The 14,153-nt window shown below is 45.0% G+C and overlaps 1 protein-coding gene across 2 annotated transcripts in view; it reads left to right on the plus strand.

Annotated features, from left to right (window-relative positions):
• The first annotated feature begins 1,884 nt into the window (after positions 1 to 1,884).
• The window catches only part of NEDD4L (NEDD4 like E3 ubiquitin protein ligase), a 310,035-nt gene continuing 297,766 nt past the window's right edge, over positions 1,885 to 14,153 (plus strand). Inside the window, exon 1 of one of the 2 annotated variants that reach the window (XM_019755309.3) lies at positions 1,885 to 2,362. In XM_019755309.3, the coding sequence (XP_019610868.2) occupies positions 2,315 to 2,362 (48 nt within the window). In that variant the 5' untranslated portion in view covers positions 1,885 to 2,314. The remainder of the gene's footprint in view (positions 2,363 to 14,153) is intronic. The other variant, XM_074339904.2, reaches the window with a different exon arrangement.

Genomic DNA, 14,153 nt, shown 5'->3' on the forward strand with positions numbered 1-14,153 from the left:
TTGTCATCTATAATGCAAAAGCTTATCAGTTCCTTGGAACTGATAGGTCTGAAATAATGTCTTGTTTGAGTCTTTTTACAAGGGCCGTTGAATGATGTTATGAATCACGATTTTATAAATACCCCCACAATAAATGACAGATGGCAAGTTTCATATCGTAGATTCTAATAATCATCCCTCAGGGAAAGCCAGGGACATGACCTCAGAGTGCAGGCAGGGCAGGCTGTTGTGGTAGGGCTGCCGGAGCAGCAATAATGGGGAAAGGAGGAAGAGAGGAAGTATGACACAGCTCTCCATTTCCCAGATCATAGGCCTTCACCCCAAGGTAAAGCCTGGAACTATGCACCTCCAGCTATTGGTGGGGTGTCCTGTGTAACTAGAAACTATAATTTTCTTTAAAAAAAATTTAAAGATCTATTGCTTTTCCCTTCATCTTTTAAACTACCCAAAGCTTGACAAAGAAAGGCCTGGCTAATGAGGGTTAAAAAAGCTGCGATTCCTATTTGGCTAGGAAAAATTGACTAGAGACCTGCCTTTCTAAATGCTCCTTCATAGAGATGATTTTTTTTTTTTCTTCAGTTGGGCTTTTGTGGCATGTAAGTACTGTTGATTTAATGGCTCACGATTTGTAGAGAAGGTTTCTGAGTAGGGTGTTCACTGCACGGGGCTGAGTCTTGAAAGGAAACCCATTATATGGCACACGTTTTAAGCCGCAGTAACGTGGTTAGGGAAGCCAAGGAGAGCTTAAGTTAGGGTGGGTGTGCCCCTTTTCTTTCGCAAACAATATAGCAGGGCACACAGCACATTTTGTCTAAAGTAGATGGGGTCAGGCCTGATTCTTCTGAATCACGTGAGTTCTTTCTTAAACAACTTACTTCAATGAAGATCCTGAACGAACCCTGTTATTACCCAAGTACGCACTCCGATGTTTTCAAAGGCAAATGGTACGTTTGGCTTGTTTTCTTTTTGTACTCACAACTGCACTTCACATCTAAATTTAAGAAAGCCTTCCTGAAAAAGTCGGGTGATGAATTTCTTTCACTTATTTAGTCTCTGGCTTCCTATAAACCTAAAGGATTAAATGAACTGCTTGCTAGAGAAACAGCAGCTGAGATGTGGAGAGAATCCTACGGTAGCAAATAAGACGTCGTAATGGTTTGCACACGCGGAGAAGAACCTCACGCTTGAGTTTGATTTTTCACGTTGCGGCTCACAAATAAGCTGCCTTTTATTCAAAGAACCACGCTGTCTGCTTTCGAGTGGGTGGGTGTGTACTCAGAGCAGGCGCTGTGTTGGTTTTGTTCCCTGTAAGGTTGATACGGGCAGTGGCAACTCGCGGCCACACCGGGGCAGCCTCTTCTCGGCTGGCGGCCCGGCCAGACGGACCGGCTCCAGGGAGCTGACAATGCAGCCAAGTCCGGCTTGCTGGGGTGGCCCGGAATATAAAGGGGTCTAGAAACATCCATGTTTCCCCTTTTATCAATTACGGCGGCTCAAGGCTGTTGGTAAAAAAGACCACAGGGAAAAGGAATGGACTGAGTGTTGTGTTTCTTGTGGAAAATGACTTCAGCGCCCCGAAATGCCCACCCCGCCCCCTCTCCCCAAAGCAGAGGGAAAGCGGGAGAGGAGGGTGGGTCAGCTGGGAAGGCCAGACCCGCACAGACACCCCTCCGCGGACCCGCCCCACAGCGCGGGGAGCCGGGAGGAACAGGGAAAAGCGACTCCAGAGGCCCGGGGGTGGGGCGAGGTGGGCGTGGGCGTAGAACTCCGCCACCCCCGCGGCCCGCCGCCCAGCCCGGCCTCTGATTGGCTTGTGCCCGCCCCGGTGAGGCGGGGAGGGTCCCTTCTGGGCAGCGGGTGGGAGGAGGCAGAGGAGGGGGCGGAGAGAGCAGGGGCCGGGAGGGAGCGAGCGAGGGGGCTGGCGAGCGGTGTTCCCGAGAACTGAGAGCAGGCTCGGCGCGGGGCGGAGAGCGGCGGGCGAGCGGGGAGGGAGGGGAGACGCGAGGCACGGGCGACGGGGAGGGACAGCACGGCGGGCTCCGCGCCGCCGCCGCGCGCTGGGAGAGACGCGGGGGCTGCCGCCCGCTGCTCGGCGCGCTCTCTGGACTGGAAGCCCGCACGATCCCGCAGCCTCCCGGGAGGAAGCGGCGCGGGCAGCAGGGACACGCGCGCTCGGGCTCCCTCACCTGCGGCGAGGCACGCGCGAGGCCGGGTGCTGGGCGGGCCGGACCCGGAGGAGGAGTGCAGATCCGGCCCCCCGCATCGCAGCCCAGCCGCCCGGGAGCGCCTCCGACCCGCGCTGGGCGCCAGCTCCATGGCGACCGGGCTCGGAGAGCCAGTCTATGGACTTTCGGAAGATGAGGTGAGCGGCGCCCCCTTCCCGCCTGGGACTCCCTGGGGAGTTCCTGCCCCGGGCCGGGCAAGGGGTGGGGCGATCCGAGGGGTGTGCGCCCCCGCGCCTGCAGGGGAACCCCAAACGCAAGAGAGTCCGGGAGCGGGGTGCCCGGGGGGTTGCTGTTCCGGCCTTTCCGCCCGGCTCTTGCGCCCCCTCCCCCCAGCCAAATGTATTGTTTGTAAATAAAGCGGCGCGGCGCCCTTGGAGCCGGGGTTCACTCGGCCGCTCCCCGCCTTTGGTTGAAGGCGGATGCGCTTCTGCTCGCGAGTTCCCCCTCCTCTCCCCGCCGCGTTTCCTGGGGCTTTTGGGCAACTTTCCGCCTCGCTGCTGCAGCCCGGGAGTCCCCTGCTGTATGTCACGTCTGGGTGGGGGCTGGAGACCCGCGGCCCAGAGGAACCTGAATTGTCTTCCCCGGGAACTTTCTAACGTTCGTGTCAGCAAGTACTCTGACGCCTGTGTGTGCTTGCCACGGTGCGAGTCGGTGAACGTGTGGAGCGGTGTGTGCTTTTTTCCCCTGAAGAATCTAATGCCAGGAATTTGGATTTTGGGGATCTTTCTTTGTGGGGGGAGGAGGTCTAGGATGGTGGCAGGTGCTCCTGGAAACTTGGAGGAAGCTTGCAGCCCTGCCATTTTTTTTCCTCGCAAAGATCAAAGCCCGGTACCTCCAGGGTGGCTGGAGAGACGAAAGCTCAATCGATCGCTTTTATTAATAAAGAAAATTAAATAAGCCACGCCCCGAAGGCTTCGGTTTGACTGGAAAGGGCTTTGTTTTCACCCTCGCCCTCTCCTCGCGGTTTCCCACTCCTCCCCTTTAGAAAGGATCCTGCTAAATCACTGCTTAGCTCTCTCTCGCCCAGCCACACTCGGCTCTTATTGGTGTGTTGCTCTGCCAAAAAGGGGGGTGGGAGGCCTGTCGCTGGCGCGGCGTGACAGGCAGGCTGGATGGAGCAGGTAGGAGGGGTTTGCCATCTGGCGGGGCACGCGCTCAGGTTTGGCTCCCCTTTCGAGAGGTGAATTTACAACCCAGAAGCATTACTCAGCAGGGAGGTATTTCCTATCCTGGTTGTGCATTTCATGAAAAGTTGATGCCTGGCAGTTCAAGGATTTCTGGATTTCTCTTTCTTCCTCTCCAGCTTCTTTCTTTTCTGAGGTCCCGTCTTTCTCTGCTGATGGGGGTGGGGTTCATGAAGAGGCTATTATCTGAAACATGCCCACGTTATGGCTTCTCTCTCACCAGCTTTCCTACTCTGGTACTCTGGTACAGTGTGTGTATGTGTGCTATTTGAGTGTGTAATGGAATAGGTATCTTGAAGTGGGGCGGATGTTTGGGGGTGTGACTTATTTTTCCCCTTAAGGATGCTAGTGAAAGCTTGTGGTATTTTATCAAAGAATGATCACAATGCAAATTATGTGCGATTTACATTTTTTATTATTTTGCTGCGCTTGTGTAAAGTAATTTCCCCTTTTTGTGTAGTTACCTGCGGATGGGTGAAAAGTAGCATTGCTTCTTTTGCCCAGGGGCTTCTCCTCTTCCTGGCTTCTTTCCCCTTTGAGGAGCTTTCTCTTTCATTCTCTACTTCTCCATTTAATTAGCAGCAGTAGAGGGCAGGCAGCGAGCTTTTAGAAAGGTGCTGAGAAGCAGACATTCCTAAACAAAGGGCTTGAGGGATTGTGGAGGATGGAGACAGCTGCGTTTTCTCTTACTCTTAGATCTTTAAAAAAACAATTACATGATTATTTTTCACAGCTCCCTGAAAAAAAAATATGATTCTATCAGTGTTTTGGGAAATGCAGCTGGGTAAATGCATGCATATCACTGTTCGTGCTTCGTTCACATTTACAGCTAGTGTCAGAATCTACCTAGAGTGCATCTTGCCTCTTTTGTGTAGATGAGTTAATAATACTAATCATTTTAACTGGTGTCTAGTGTGAAAGTGAAGGATGGAGTATAAAGAGTGTGTGTGTGTGTGTGTGTGTGTGTGTGTATAACTGGGTTCGTGTCTGCATGTTACTAGAGGGGTATTTGTGTCTGTGTGTGGAATAGCAAGAGGTGATGAAGACAGTTTATTGGTGGATTGAGTGATGGCCATGTGGCTGGTACTCTTTAGTTCTGCACACATTATATTCCAAAAGACAAAAATCACATCTGTCTTTTTCAGCTTCTCCTACCAGTGACAAAATAAGCCAGGGCTGTTTTGATGATTTCACAGTTTGATGGTGTTTGCTTTTTATGGGAGGTTTCATGCTGTCAGGTTGCCCTTCGGAAAATCAGGGAATGCCTTCGTAGAATATTAACAAATTGCTTGTTGAGTTTGCATAGCTTGTTTTGTCTCCCTGCATTAGCCTGTGCAACACAACAAATGGAAGATTTTAACAGCCTCTTAAAGTAGAATGCCTGATGAAACAAATTGCAGGGTTGTTTTTCCAAGGCGTGTTAACTATGGGTGCACGTCAGTTCACACACTTGGTGTGCTGCAGACCATCACACGTAAAGGTATTTCCATGGCTCTATAGAAGTCGTCCTATAAACCTCAGCAAAATAGACATCCATACTTAGTGAATTTTGTGTTTCCATTGGAGGGGGATGAAAAGCATTGTATGTTTGGAGGGCACTTAGTTATGTCCCATCTCAGAAAGACTCGCTCTAAGTACTGCTGATGATGAAGCATTGCATTAACCTAGAAAACAGCGGGCTGCCAAGACAGAGGGCATTGTTCCTACGTCTGTCCAGCTTGTAGAATGAAAGGGATGAAGTGTGGGCTTTGCTTGTGTGAGTGCACGTGCTTGTTTGTTTATTGTCATGTGCCTTTCTGGCTGGGGTTCCTCTGGTGAATTATAGTTCATGTTCACCCTGATTTAAATCAGGTCAATTTGGGTAAAACCAAATTTGAAGGCGCCATCAGATGAAGGATGTTTGGTGTTTGGAGGGATTAGCAAATTAACAAAACTTCTGATTCAGGGCCCAGGATCAGATTTGGGCTGGAATCAGAACTCTTTGGACTAGTTTCTGCATCTGGCTTGGTTCCATGGCTGTTGTTTATTTGGATTTTTGTTTTTATTTTTTTGGCAATCTGTAGCACATTTTGGCATAGTTTACTCATGAATGTTACTGTTAACCTCCTGAAATCTTCTATTATAACATCTTAGAAAGGTATTGAAAACATTTTCTAGTGGGTGAAAGTTTGAATGACAGCTTTCTTAGTAGATGTGGCATTTAAAATATTTTTGGTGATTAGGATGAGGCAAATGGCATAGAAATGAAGGCCAGGCTGACTTGGGATGGTACTTTGACACCCTCCTTATTTTATAGAAATAAGGATAGTTGGCCAATGTTTCATATGCTTTCTCTGCACCTAGCACTGTGTTAAGCCTTTATGCACTTGCTGTCTCGTTTAATCCTCATAAGACCCCTATGAGGTGTGATATACAGATGAGGAATGGAGGTTCAGAGAGGTTAAGTGACATGCTTAAGGACACACAGCTAGTATGTCATGGAGTCAGGATTTGAACCCGGTTCTGTTGATTCCACAGCCCTAGTTTTAAATATGCTCCCTCTCTTCCAAGTATCTTGAAGGGTCTTCGTAGTTACATTATTCAGGATGATATAAGGTAGAGATAAATGTCAGGGGTTGTAAACTGATGGCATGTAGGCCAGAATGAATCAAGAGCCCTGCTTAGTATGGTGTCCACAGTGTTTTAAAGCTTGGGAATTTTCATGGAAAATGGTAAAAAATCTGTCTTCATTGGGGCTTCATTCTCACCTGGCAACAATTAGTGTGTCTGAATCGTGGCCCTTGAGATGTGGCCACTGTGCTGTAGTTGCCACCATGTCCAACTACTCCCTGTTGTCATAGGGAACTGCCCATTTGCATATAACACTTTATCACAAACATTCAAGATGAACCTTTGGCGTAGATATCATATTTTAAGATGCTGTCAATTTTAAGATGCACCATTATTTTGCTTTATGTATCACTATGAAAAAAAGAAAAAAATTGTTGTCAGGCTATGATATACCATTGATTTTATGAAGCATCTTTATTTCAGAGATGTTAAAATATGAAAACAGGGTTGTTTTAGAATTCATGAATTTCTCTAATTAGAGACCTGTGCTAACTGTGGACCTTCAATTTCAATACCCCCAATCAGTCAACACTTTTTAGTCAACTGCTAGCCAGATTTCTGCTCTACCGTCTCTGAGAAAAGTGCTAGAATAAGGGCCGTGCTCTTAAGTGGGCGTTAGCAGAGAAGAAACAGGGAACCTAGATAAGTCCTTAATTTATAAAAAGTGGTCCATGTGTGTTTTCAAGAGATTACTTGGGAAACCTTGCATGCTGTCTTTGCAGTTGTGCAAAGTGGTCACAAGATTGCTTTCAGAAATTGCAGTTTCGGTATTGTTTGGCTCTAAAGGTGCATGCTGAAAGTCAGTTTTCTAGAGAAAGCTAAGACTTGCCCATTCATTCCAATTCCAAATGCCTGAGTCAGGCCTAGTGCCTCTGGTCTTTGTGCTGTGTACCCAGCACATGGGCGACTCCAGTTACAACCCGAGTCCTGACCGCTAACCTCTGGGAAACAAACCCCCAAAGGGCCTAGGTTTTACTGTGACACTGAAAAGCAGTTTTTAACTTGGGCAAAGATAATATATGGTGTTAAATTCTACTTACTCTCTTTAGATATTTTATTTTCTTTAAGGATTCTATGGAATTTGTAGAAATTGACATTTTAATTTATATTCTGTTTACTTGTATCGTCAGGGTGTTTATTTGAATTATTTCATGATTGAAAAGTAGTTTCCTTAATTTAAGAAAAAAAATAGTTTTGTTCAAAGGGGTGAAGACATGGGAAAATGGGAATCCACAGACAATTGCAGTTGCTTGACCATGCAGAACACAATCGAAAGGGAAGCCATTGACTGGTACGTGGCGTCTCGTCAATGCAGTGAGTGTCCGCACCCCAGGGAAATTTCTTGGAAAGTTGTTTTGGGGTTCTGGGAGTGTCAATATGCAGACATATATTTAGGAGAAATATGAATAATGTCAAGGAAGACGTACATCCCTGATGTGAAGAATGGCTTTAGAATGTGACATCATCACAGCAGTACTTTGGAGTTCCTGCTAAATTGCTTTTACACTCACTGTGGGGGAGAGAAACTTCATGCTCATTGCTAATTTAATAACCTTTCTGTATTGTTCAGGTGTTTAAGTAATGTCATAAATGACTGGTGGAAGAGACTAATTCATTTCTCATTGTTAGATTGAGATCATATTAATTTTTTTTTAAACTTCATTTAAGTGTGTTTTTCCAGGACCCATCAGCTCCAAGTCAAGTGGTTGTATCCGTCTAGTTGTGGAGGGCGCAGCTCACAGTGGCCACACCCTGGTGTTACGAGCATCGCGCTCTAACCAACTGAGCTAACCAGCCGCCCCCTAACATTTTTGTTTTGAGTTAAAAGATCTTTAACCAGATTTTATTGCTGGCTTTGAATTTTGGGTCCTAGATAAGTAGCGACAGTAAAAAGAGATCCAACTTAAAGAGTTTTCAAGCTTTTTGATGCTGTAGGTCTTTGAATAAGTGTTTTTGTCTTACTGATATATTTGTTAATTGTAGCAAATATATTTGTTAATATGTAGCAAACTACACGTTGATCTTCTGGCAATCCATGTTAAAGAGGATTAAAATAATATACAAGTAATATAATGATGATAAATATTAGGGTAGTCGGATTAATGGAGGGTGTGAGAAAGGAGACACAATGTTATTGTTTGTTTTTACATTGTTTCTCTTCCAGGTCACAGTATAAACAAATGTATTTCATTTTCTGACTATAGGTGGCAATATTTGTACTGTTTAATGATGTGACTGTTGACTTGGGAGTTGCTTGCTGGTGGAATATGGAAATGAGAGCATAATTTAGAGATAAGGATAAAGAAACTAGATTTAGAAAAGAATATTTTCCTACAGACTAAAAAAACATCATTTAATAATAAAAACACCTAAAGTAATATTTCTCACTGTGGGCAGTCTCAGGAATCATCTATTTTCCAAGTTTTTCAAGGTTCCCCTTATCCAGGGTTTATTGAAATTTGGAAGAGTTTTAATTTTCAGGCATTTGGATTTGGAAAAAAAGCCCCCGCAACATACAAACACAGAAAAAGTCCTCTGAGAACCACTGCCATATCCTTTCTTCTTGGGTGTGTGGGGACTTCTAAATAATTCTAGTTCTGCTATACTTACCGCTCTACAATTGCTGCCATTGACTTTGAGAAGGAAGTAATAATTATCACCACTCCTGGGTATTTGATTGCTGGAGATATTCTTGATTCCTGATGCAAGACTGCGGCTCAAGTTCTGGAAGAGAGAAAAGCGACGGTATAAAGATCTGGGACCTTATTTCTTGAGTATATAGGCTCTCGTTATAGTTGCAATGTTTTGTTCTGAACCTGAGTGGCCTGAATGCTGATTATTACTGTAATACCTGTAGGTGACAAAAGCCAGATTACTTAAGTGTGTCTGTGGTAACCAGCTTAAATTGACACTTTAGTCGACTTTTTGTCCCTGACTCCAGAGTCCTGTATTGATTCAGAACTCGCCAAGTTTAATGGTGAGGCTATCAGATTCCCTTGCTGTCATCAAGTTCAGTGTTTGGTGACTTCTTGGCAGGCAAACATCCACTGAAAGATTTCGTATTCTTTTTATACCTCCTATTCACTAAGAAAAAAGGGACATTCGAAAGTGGATTTTTTTTTTTTTTAGTGTAAAATACTGGGATGTGCAATCCACCTGGTGAAGGTGGAACTTGGAAGGGCTTGTAGGGATGGTGATCCTGGGCATGAACAAGCCCAGGAAGCCCAGGAACGGTCCCATTGCTGGTTAGGGTGGTATCCCCTCCCACGGCCCCTGCTTCCCTGCCGTCTCCACCCCCCCACCCCACCCCACCCCCCGTGGCTTCCCAGGCACCTGAAGTGAAGTTTGGATGGATCCCTTGAGTGGCTCAGGCACGTGTCTACCCTCCAGTTTGTTCTGTCTCCCTCTGCATCTGATTGGGCACCTCCAGACAAGGTGGTGACCAGTGGTGTAGGGACAAGGGCCAGTGCCGTGCCTCTGATTCTTGGTCTTGCCTTTGTTAACACAGTTATCACGTCTTAATAATATTTCCCATTTTGCAGCCTCATTCAAGGCCTGGCTCTTCTTGGTCTCCTTAGATGGTTCTGGACCATGTTTTATGATGTGTCTTCTAGGGTATTTTGTGAAATAGAACGAGAACCACAGTTGGGAAGGATGGCCAGCGCATTCCTACCTGGCAGGCACCTACCTGCATGGCCCCAGCTGAACATCTGTTTTAATATTTTAAAACGCAAAATGAAACAGTCTTTTTGGTGCTGTCTCTGACTTCAAATTTTCTAGGTACATTTTGTCAACTCTGTTAGATATCACCCACATGAGGAGTCTAGTGAAGACAGGCTTGGGTCCCGTAATGTAGGTGAAGATTGTCTCTACTAATTTTTCCTTTTGTTTAACTGAAGATGTTTGTATTGAATGAGTTCTTTTTTTTTTTTTATGTGTAAGTTTTTTTTGTGTGTGTGTGTTTTTTTTTTAATGCTGGAAGTCACTTTGATCTGGTTTTTCAGAAAACGAAAGCAAGCCTCAGCTATTCAGAGAATTATTTTGCTTAGGAAGCACTCGATATTAAGTATTAATGGAAAAACAAATGTGTGTACATGTATCCCACTGACTTAAAAGCTCCATATCCTTACGAATCTCCCAACTACCTGTAGAACATGAAAGATGGGAGTCTTGAAAATCTTGAAGCATGGGAGTGTTGAAAATCTTGTCCTTTCTTTTCTAAGTCTCATGATTTTTCTCTAAGTTAGTAAGTGATTTATCTTTGGGTGTTATCATAATGCTACTGTGTTTCCCGGAAAATAAGACCTAGCCGGACAATCAGCTCTAATGCGTCTTTTGGAGCAAAAATTAATATAAGAACCGGTCCTATTTTACTATAAGACCTGCTCTTTATAATATAATATATAACAATATAATATAATATAATACCAGGTCTTATGTTAATTTTTGCTCCAACAGATGCATTAGAGCTGATTGTCCGGCTAGGTCTTATTTTTTGGGAAACACGGTAGCTTTATCTTTGGCAGTTTGGCTTAGAAAGGGGAAGCAGTGTGAGGTTTAAAGGAAAAGCAAACCAGAATCAGTTTGCTTTCTTTTATCCTTTCTTCTTGTTCCGTTTGTGCTTCTGGTATTGTGTGTGTTAATTGGATGCAACCCTAAAACCACCAGTGAGTTGGTTTTTCACCTTTGAACTGTGTATATTTCCTCCCTGCTTGTTAACACCACAGGATAAGTGAATGTGACTCTTGAAGGTAGCTGTATCTAGAGGAAGCTGAATGCTGTGTGTTGGTGTTGAGTTCTTCATTATGTGGTAATTGAGAAACTGGTATGTGCCATGCTGCCTGCCTTTGGAATAGCTATCTTAATTTTCAGAGAATGTTATTAGTGAAAGAGAACACTTTAAGCTGAGAGTAAGACCCTTTTCCTTTATTCTTTGAGAAGTGAGGTAAAGAGTATTGTACAGCCCTGGGGGGGGGGTTGGGGGGGGAGATATTGCAGAATATTTAATAATGTGGAGATGTCAGTAATATAATATTCAGTGGAAAAAGTAGGTTACAAAACAGTGGGTGCACTGTTTATACAAAACAGTGGAATCCTTTTGTGGTTAAAAGTGTTTATGCATAGATAAAATGACTAGGAATATGTCCCAGGATGTTAATGGGAGTTCTCTTTGAGTAAAGGGATCACAGGTAATTTTCATTATCTTTTTTGCTTACTTACATTTTCTGTATTTCTACAATAAACTCTTTTTTTTCTTTCTTAAAATAAAAGTAAGTTTAAAAGCGAGGCAGAAGGAAACCTCCCAAATGCATGTAGTTCAAGCTTCGGGTAAAAATTAGAGCAGTTGTTCAGTACAAATATTGATAGTGTTTGTTCAGTTGAACGTGTGTTTATCAAGGGCCCACTTTGTGCTTTGTGTCTAAGGATTTCAAGGTCATTGTCTTGCCACCCGTGCCTTTTAGGAGCTCACCATCAAGGTGGGAAGTGGAAGGACAGATAAAGGGTTGAATATTTTTCAGAAAAAGTGACTTGTAAATTAGATTTTTTTTTTTTTGCCACTTGTGGCGTACAAAATATTAGGCTGGTGCAAAAGTAATTGCGGTTTTTGCAAATTTTTTTTTTTTTAACCTTTTAAACCGCAATTACTTTTTTTAAAAAAAACTTTTATTTTTATACGGGAATAGTGTGTTTCTCCGGGGCCCATCAGCTCCAAGCTGTTGTCCTTCAATCAAGTTGCAGAGGGCGCAGCTCACTGGCCATGTGGGAATTGAACCAGCAGCCCTGTTGTTCAGAGCTCGTGCTCTAACCAACTGAGCCATCCGGCCACCCTAAACCACAATTACTTTTGCACCAACCTAATAGATGTTTCATTTTCTCTACTGTGGACGCTTAAATTTTGTATTTTTATTCTTCTTTGCACTACAGTTGCTTAAATGTAATTTAAACCTTTAGTAGTGTTGTGAACATTTTTTGTGTGTACTCTGAAAAGTGTGGCCTGTGATCAAACTCAAATCTGTTTCTCTTTATTTCAGTTTTCTTGAGTTTTGAGTTAGAGGTCTTGTTATGAGCCGATTGCAGCATTAAATAGGTTTAGATGTCAAAATGATAGCCATGCATAGCTGTAGTCATCGGTACAGATACCTAAGTGGCCGGAAGTGTTTCTCATTTTGACTTCGACAGGTGTTGGTACGTCCTAGAATATGTTTCATGGTGGTCCCTTCCTGAACAAAAGGGGGAAGGTAGTAAATAACATGTTATATCTAGTCTGAGATTTGTTTTTATCACCTCCACCTCTTGAGTCTTTTAATATTTCTGAAATAAGGATACATCTTATGATGGATATGTGTGTTTAATGTGATGGTGGATTCTTTGCACTCACACCACACTCCCCTATTCTCCCCATTCCCCCAAAATTATAGCTTACAGGTGATGGGGATCTTAGAATTGTAGCACTTGCGTTGGCCAGTCTCGGTTTGCGTAGTATGGTGGCCCATGTATTATGGTCGATTATTGATAGTTGTCATGGAGACTATAACCATATCTGTCGTTAAGGTTAAGATGTGTGTCAGTTAAGATGCGTCTCAGTTAAGATGTGTCTCTTAAGGAGTGCTCACCTGGACAGTAAGGACAGGAGCCAGCTCACTGATGTCATCAAGGAATCAAGTTCTTTTCTCTACTATCTACAGTCTGGCCCCTTTCAGAAGCCTTGTTGGTCTGAGGCTGGCTGCCTGTGGCAGTCAGAGCTCTGTTCTGATTTTTTTTTTTTTTACTTGCAGAGGAAAGAGAATGGCTTCTTGTGGCTTTCTCTTAAGATTAAGGACATCTCTTCCCAGAATTACCCAGGAAATCTCTTGTGTTTCATTGGCCCATGGAGGTTTAGATTGCTCACCATCCCTCAACCAGCCATTGAGAAGGAGGGGGTGGAATTGCCTTTATTGCCTTAATGGTCCATTCCCTGAGCGGGGGTGAAGTCCATGACGACGCTGCAGACCACCTGTTGGGTAATTCATCCACACTCAGATCTGTACACCTTCAGAAAATGCCCATGGCTTCACGAAAGCACATGCTCCCTTTCCCCAGGGAGGCAACCCAAATATTTACCTAAGGTTGCGAGACTGCATCATACACGGTCCCTTCTCTTAAACCTGAAAGGAGGCTTTCTTCCCCAATGGTATGGTGACTCATGGCTGAATGGGTTATCCCCCCCCCCCCCAACATCTGACCTATAATGGTGAAGAGGGAACAGGATACTGCAGTCAACCTCCCATTTGGAGAAGGGGAAAAAAGAAAACTCAGTGTGGTAGCTGGGAGAACAGGAAGAGCAAGGAGTCCTTGCCGTGGTCAGCCAGCCTGGCAGCTTCTGGCTCCGCTGGATTATGTCCAGTGTGAGACTCTCTCTTGGTCCTTCACTATAGCTGCACCTGGATGGGACGGGCACTGGCAGAGTGCCTCCTCTTGGGTCCTGCTTGGGGCTTCAGGGTTGTTTGTGGATCGAACAGCCATTGGCTGGAATCAGCTGAGCCGAGTATTTGTCAGTCCTGCTCCCATGAAAATTTAGGATCCTGGTTTGTTTGCTTCCAGTCAGTTCCTTGGGCTGGTAAGGACAGCCAGTGATCTTATCTAGATGAAGTCTCCGGTTCTGGGAATTTCCTTGTCTTAGCGACAGGTCTTTTTTTTCCCCCCCTTTCCTCCCCTTCTTCGGCTTCCCCCACCATTCTGGTTCAAGCTCCTTGCAGTAGCCCACGGCTGCAGGGAGAGCCGTTGTTCACAATCTTAGCTGTAGAGGGCACAGCTCACTGGCTCATGTGGGAATTGAACCGGCGACCTCAACATTAGGAGCACAGCGCTCCAGCCACCTGAGCCACCAGGCTGGCCCTGGACAGGTCTTTATACCCTGTTTATCCCCGTTGCTTCTGCCTCGAGGCAATTTTAAAATAGCCTTTAATGAAGAGGCACACAGTTTGGGTCCAAGAGACAACAGGGGCACTTGAAGCCCTTCTGCCTTGGCCTTTCCTTTTCAGAATGACCACCTTCCCCAAGCTAGGCTTGTGGGACTTACAGGACCCTCTACCCACCCCACCACACCGCACCCCACCCCCACCTCAGCCATTGAAATTTTATTTATAGCACTTTT

This window comes from Rhinolophus sinicus, chromosome 4 (assembly GCF_057876585.1).
Source record: "Rhinolophus sinicus isolate RSI-liver-muscle chromosome 4, RSI-T2T, whole genome shotgun sequence".
In the NCBI taxonomy this organism is placed as follows: domain Eukaryota; kingdom Metazoa; phylum Chordata; class Mammalia; order Chiroptera; family Rhinolophidae; genus Rhinolophus; species Rhinolophus sinicus.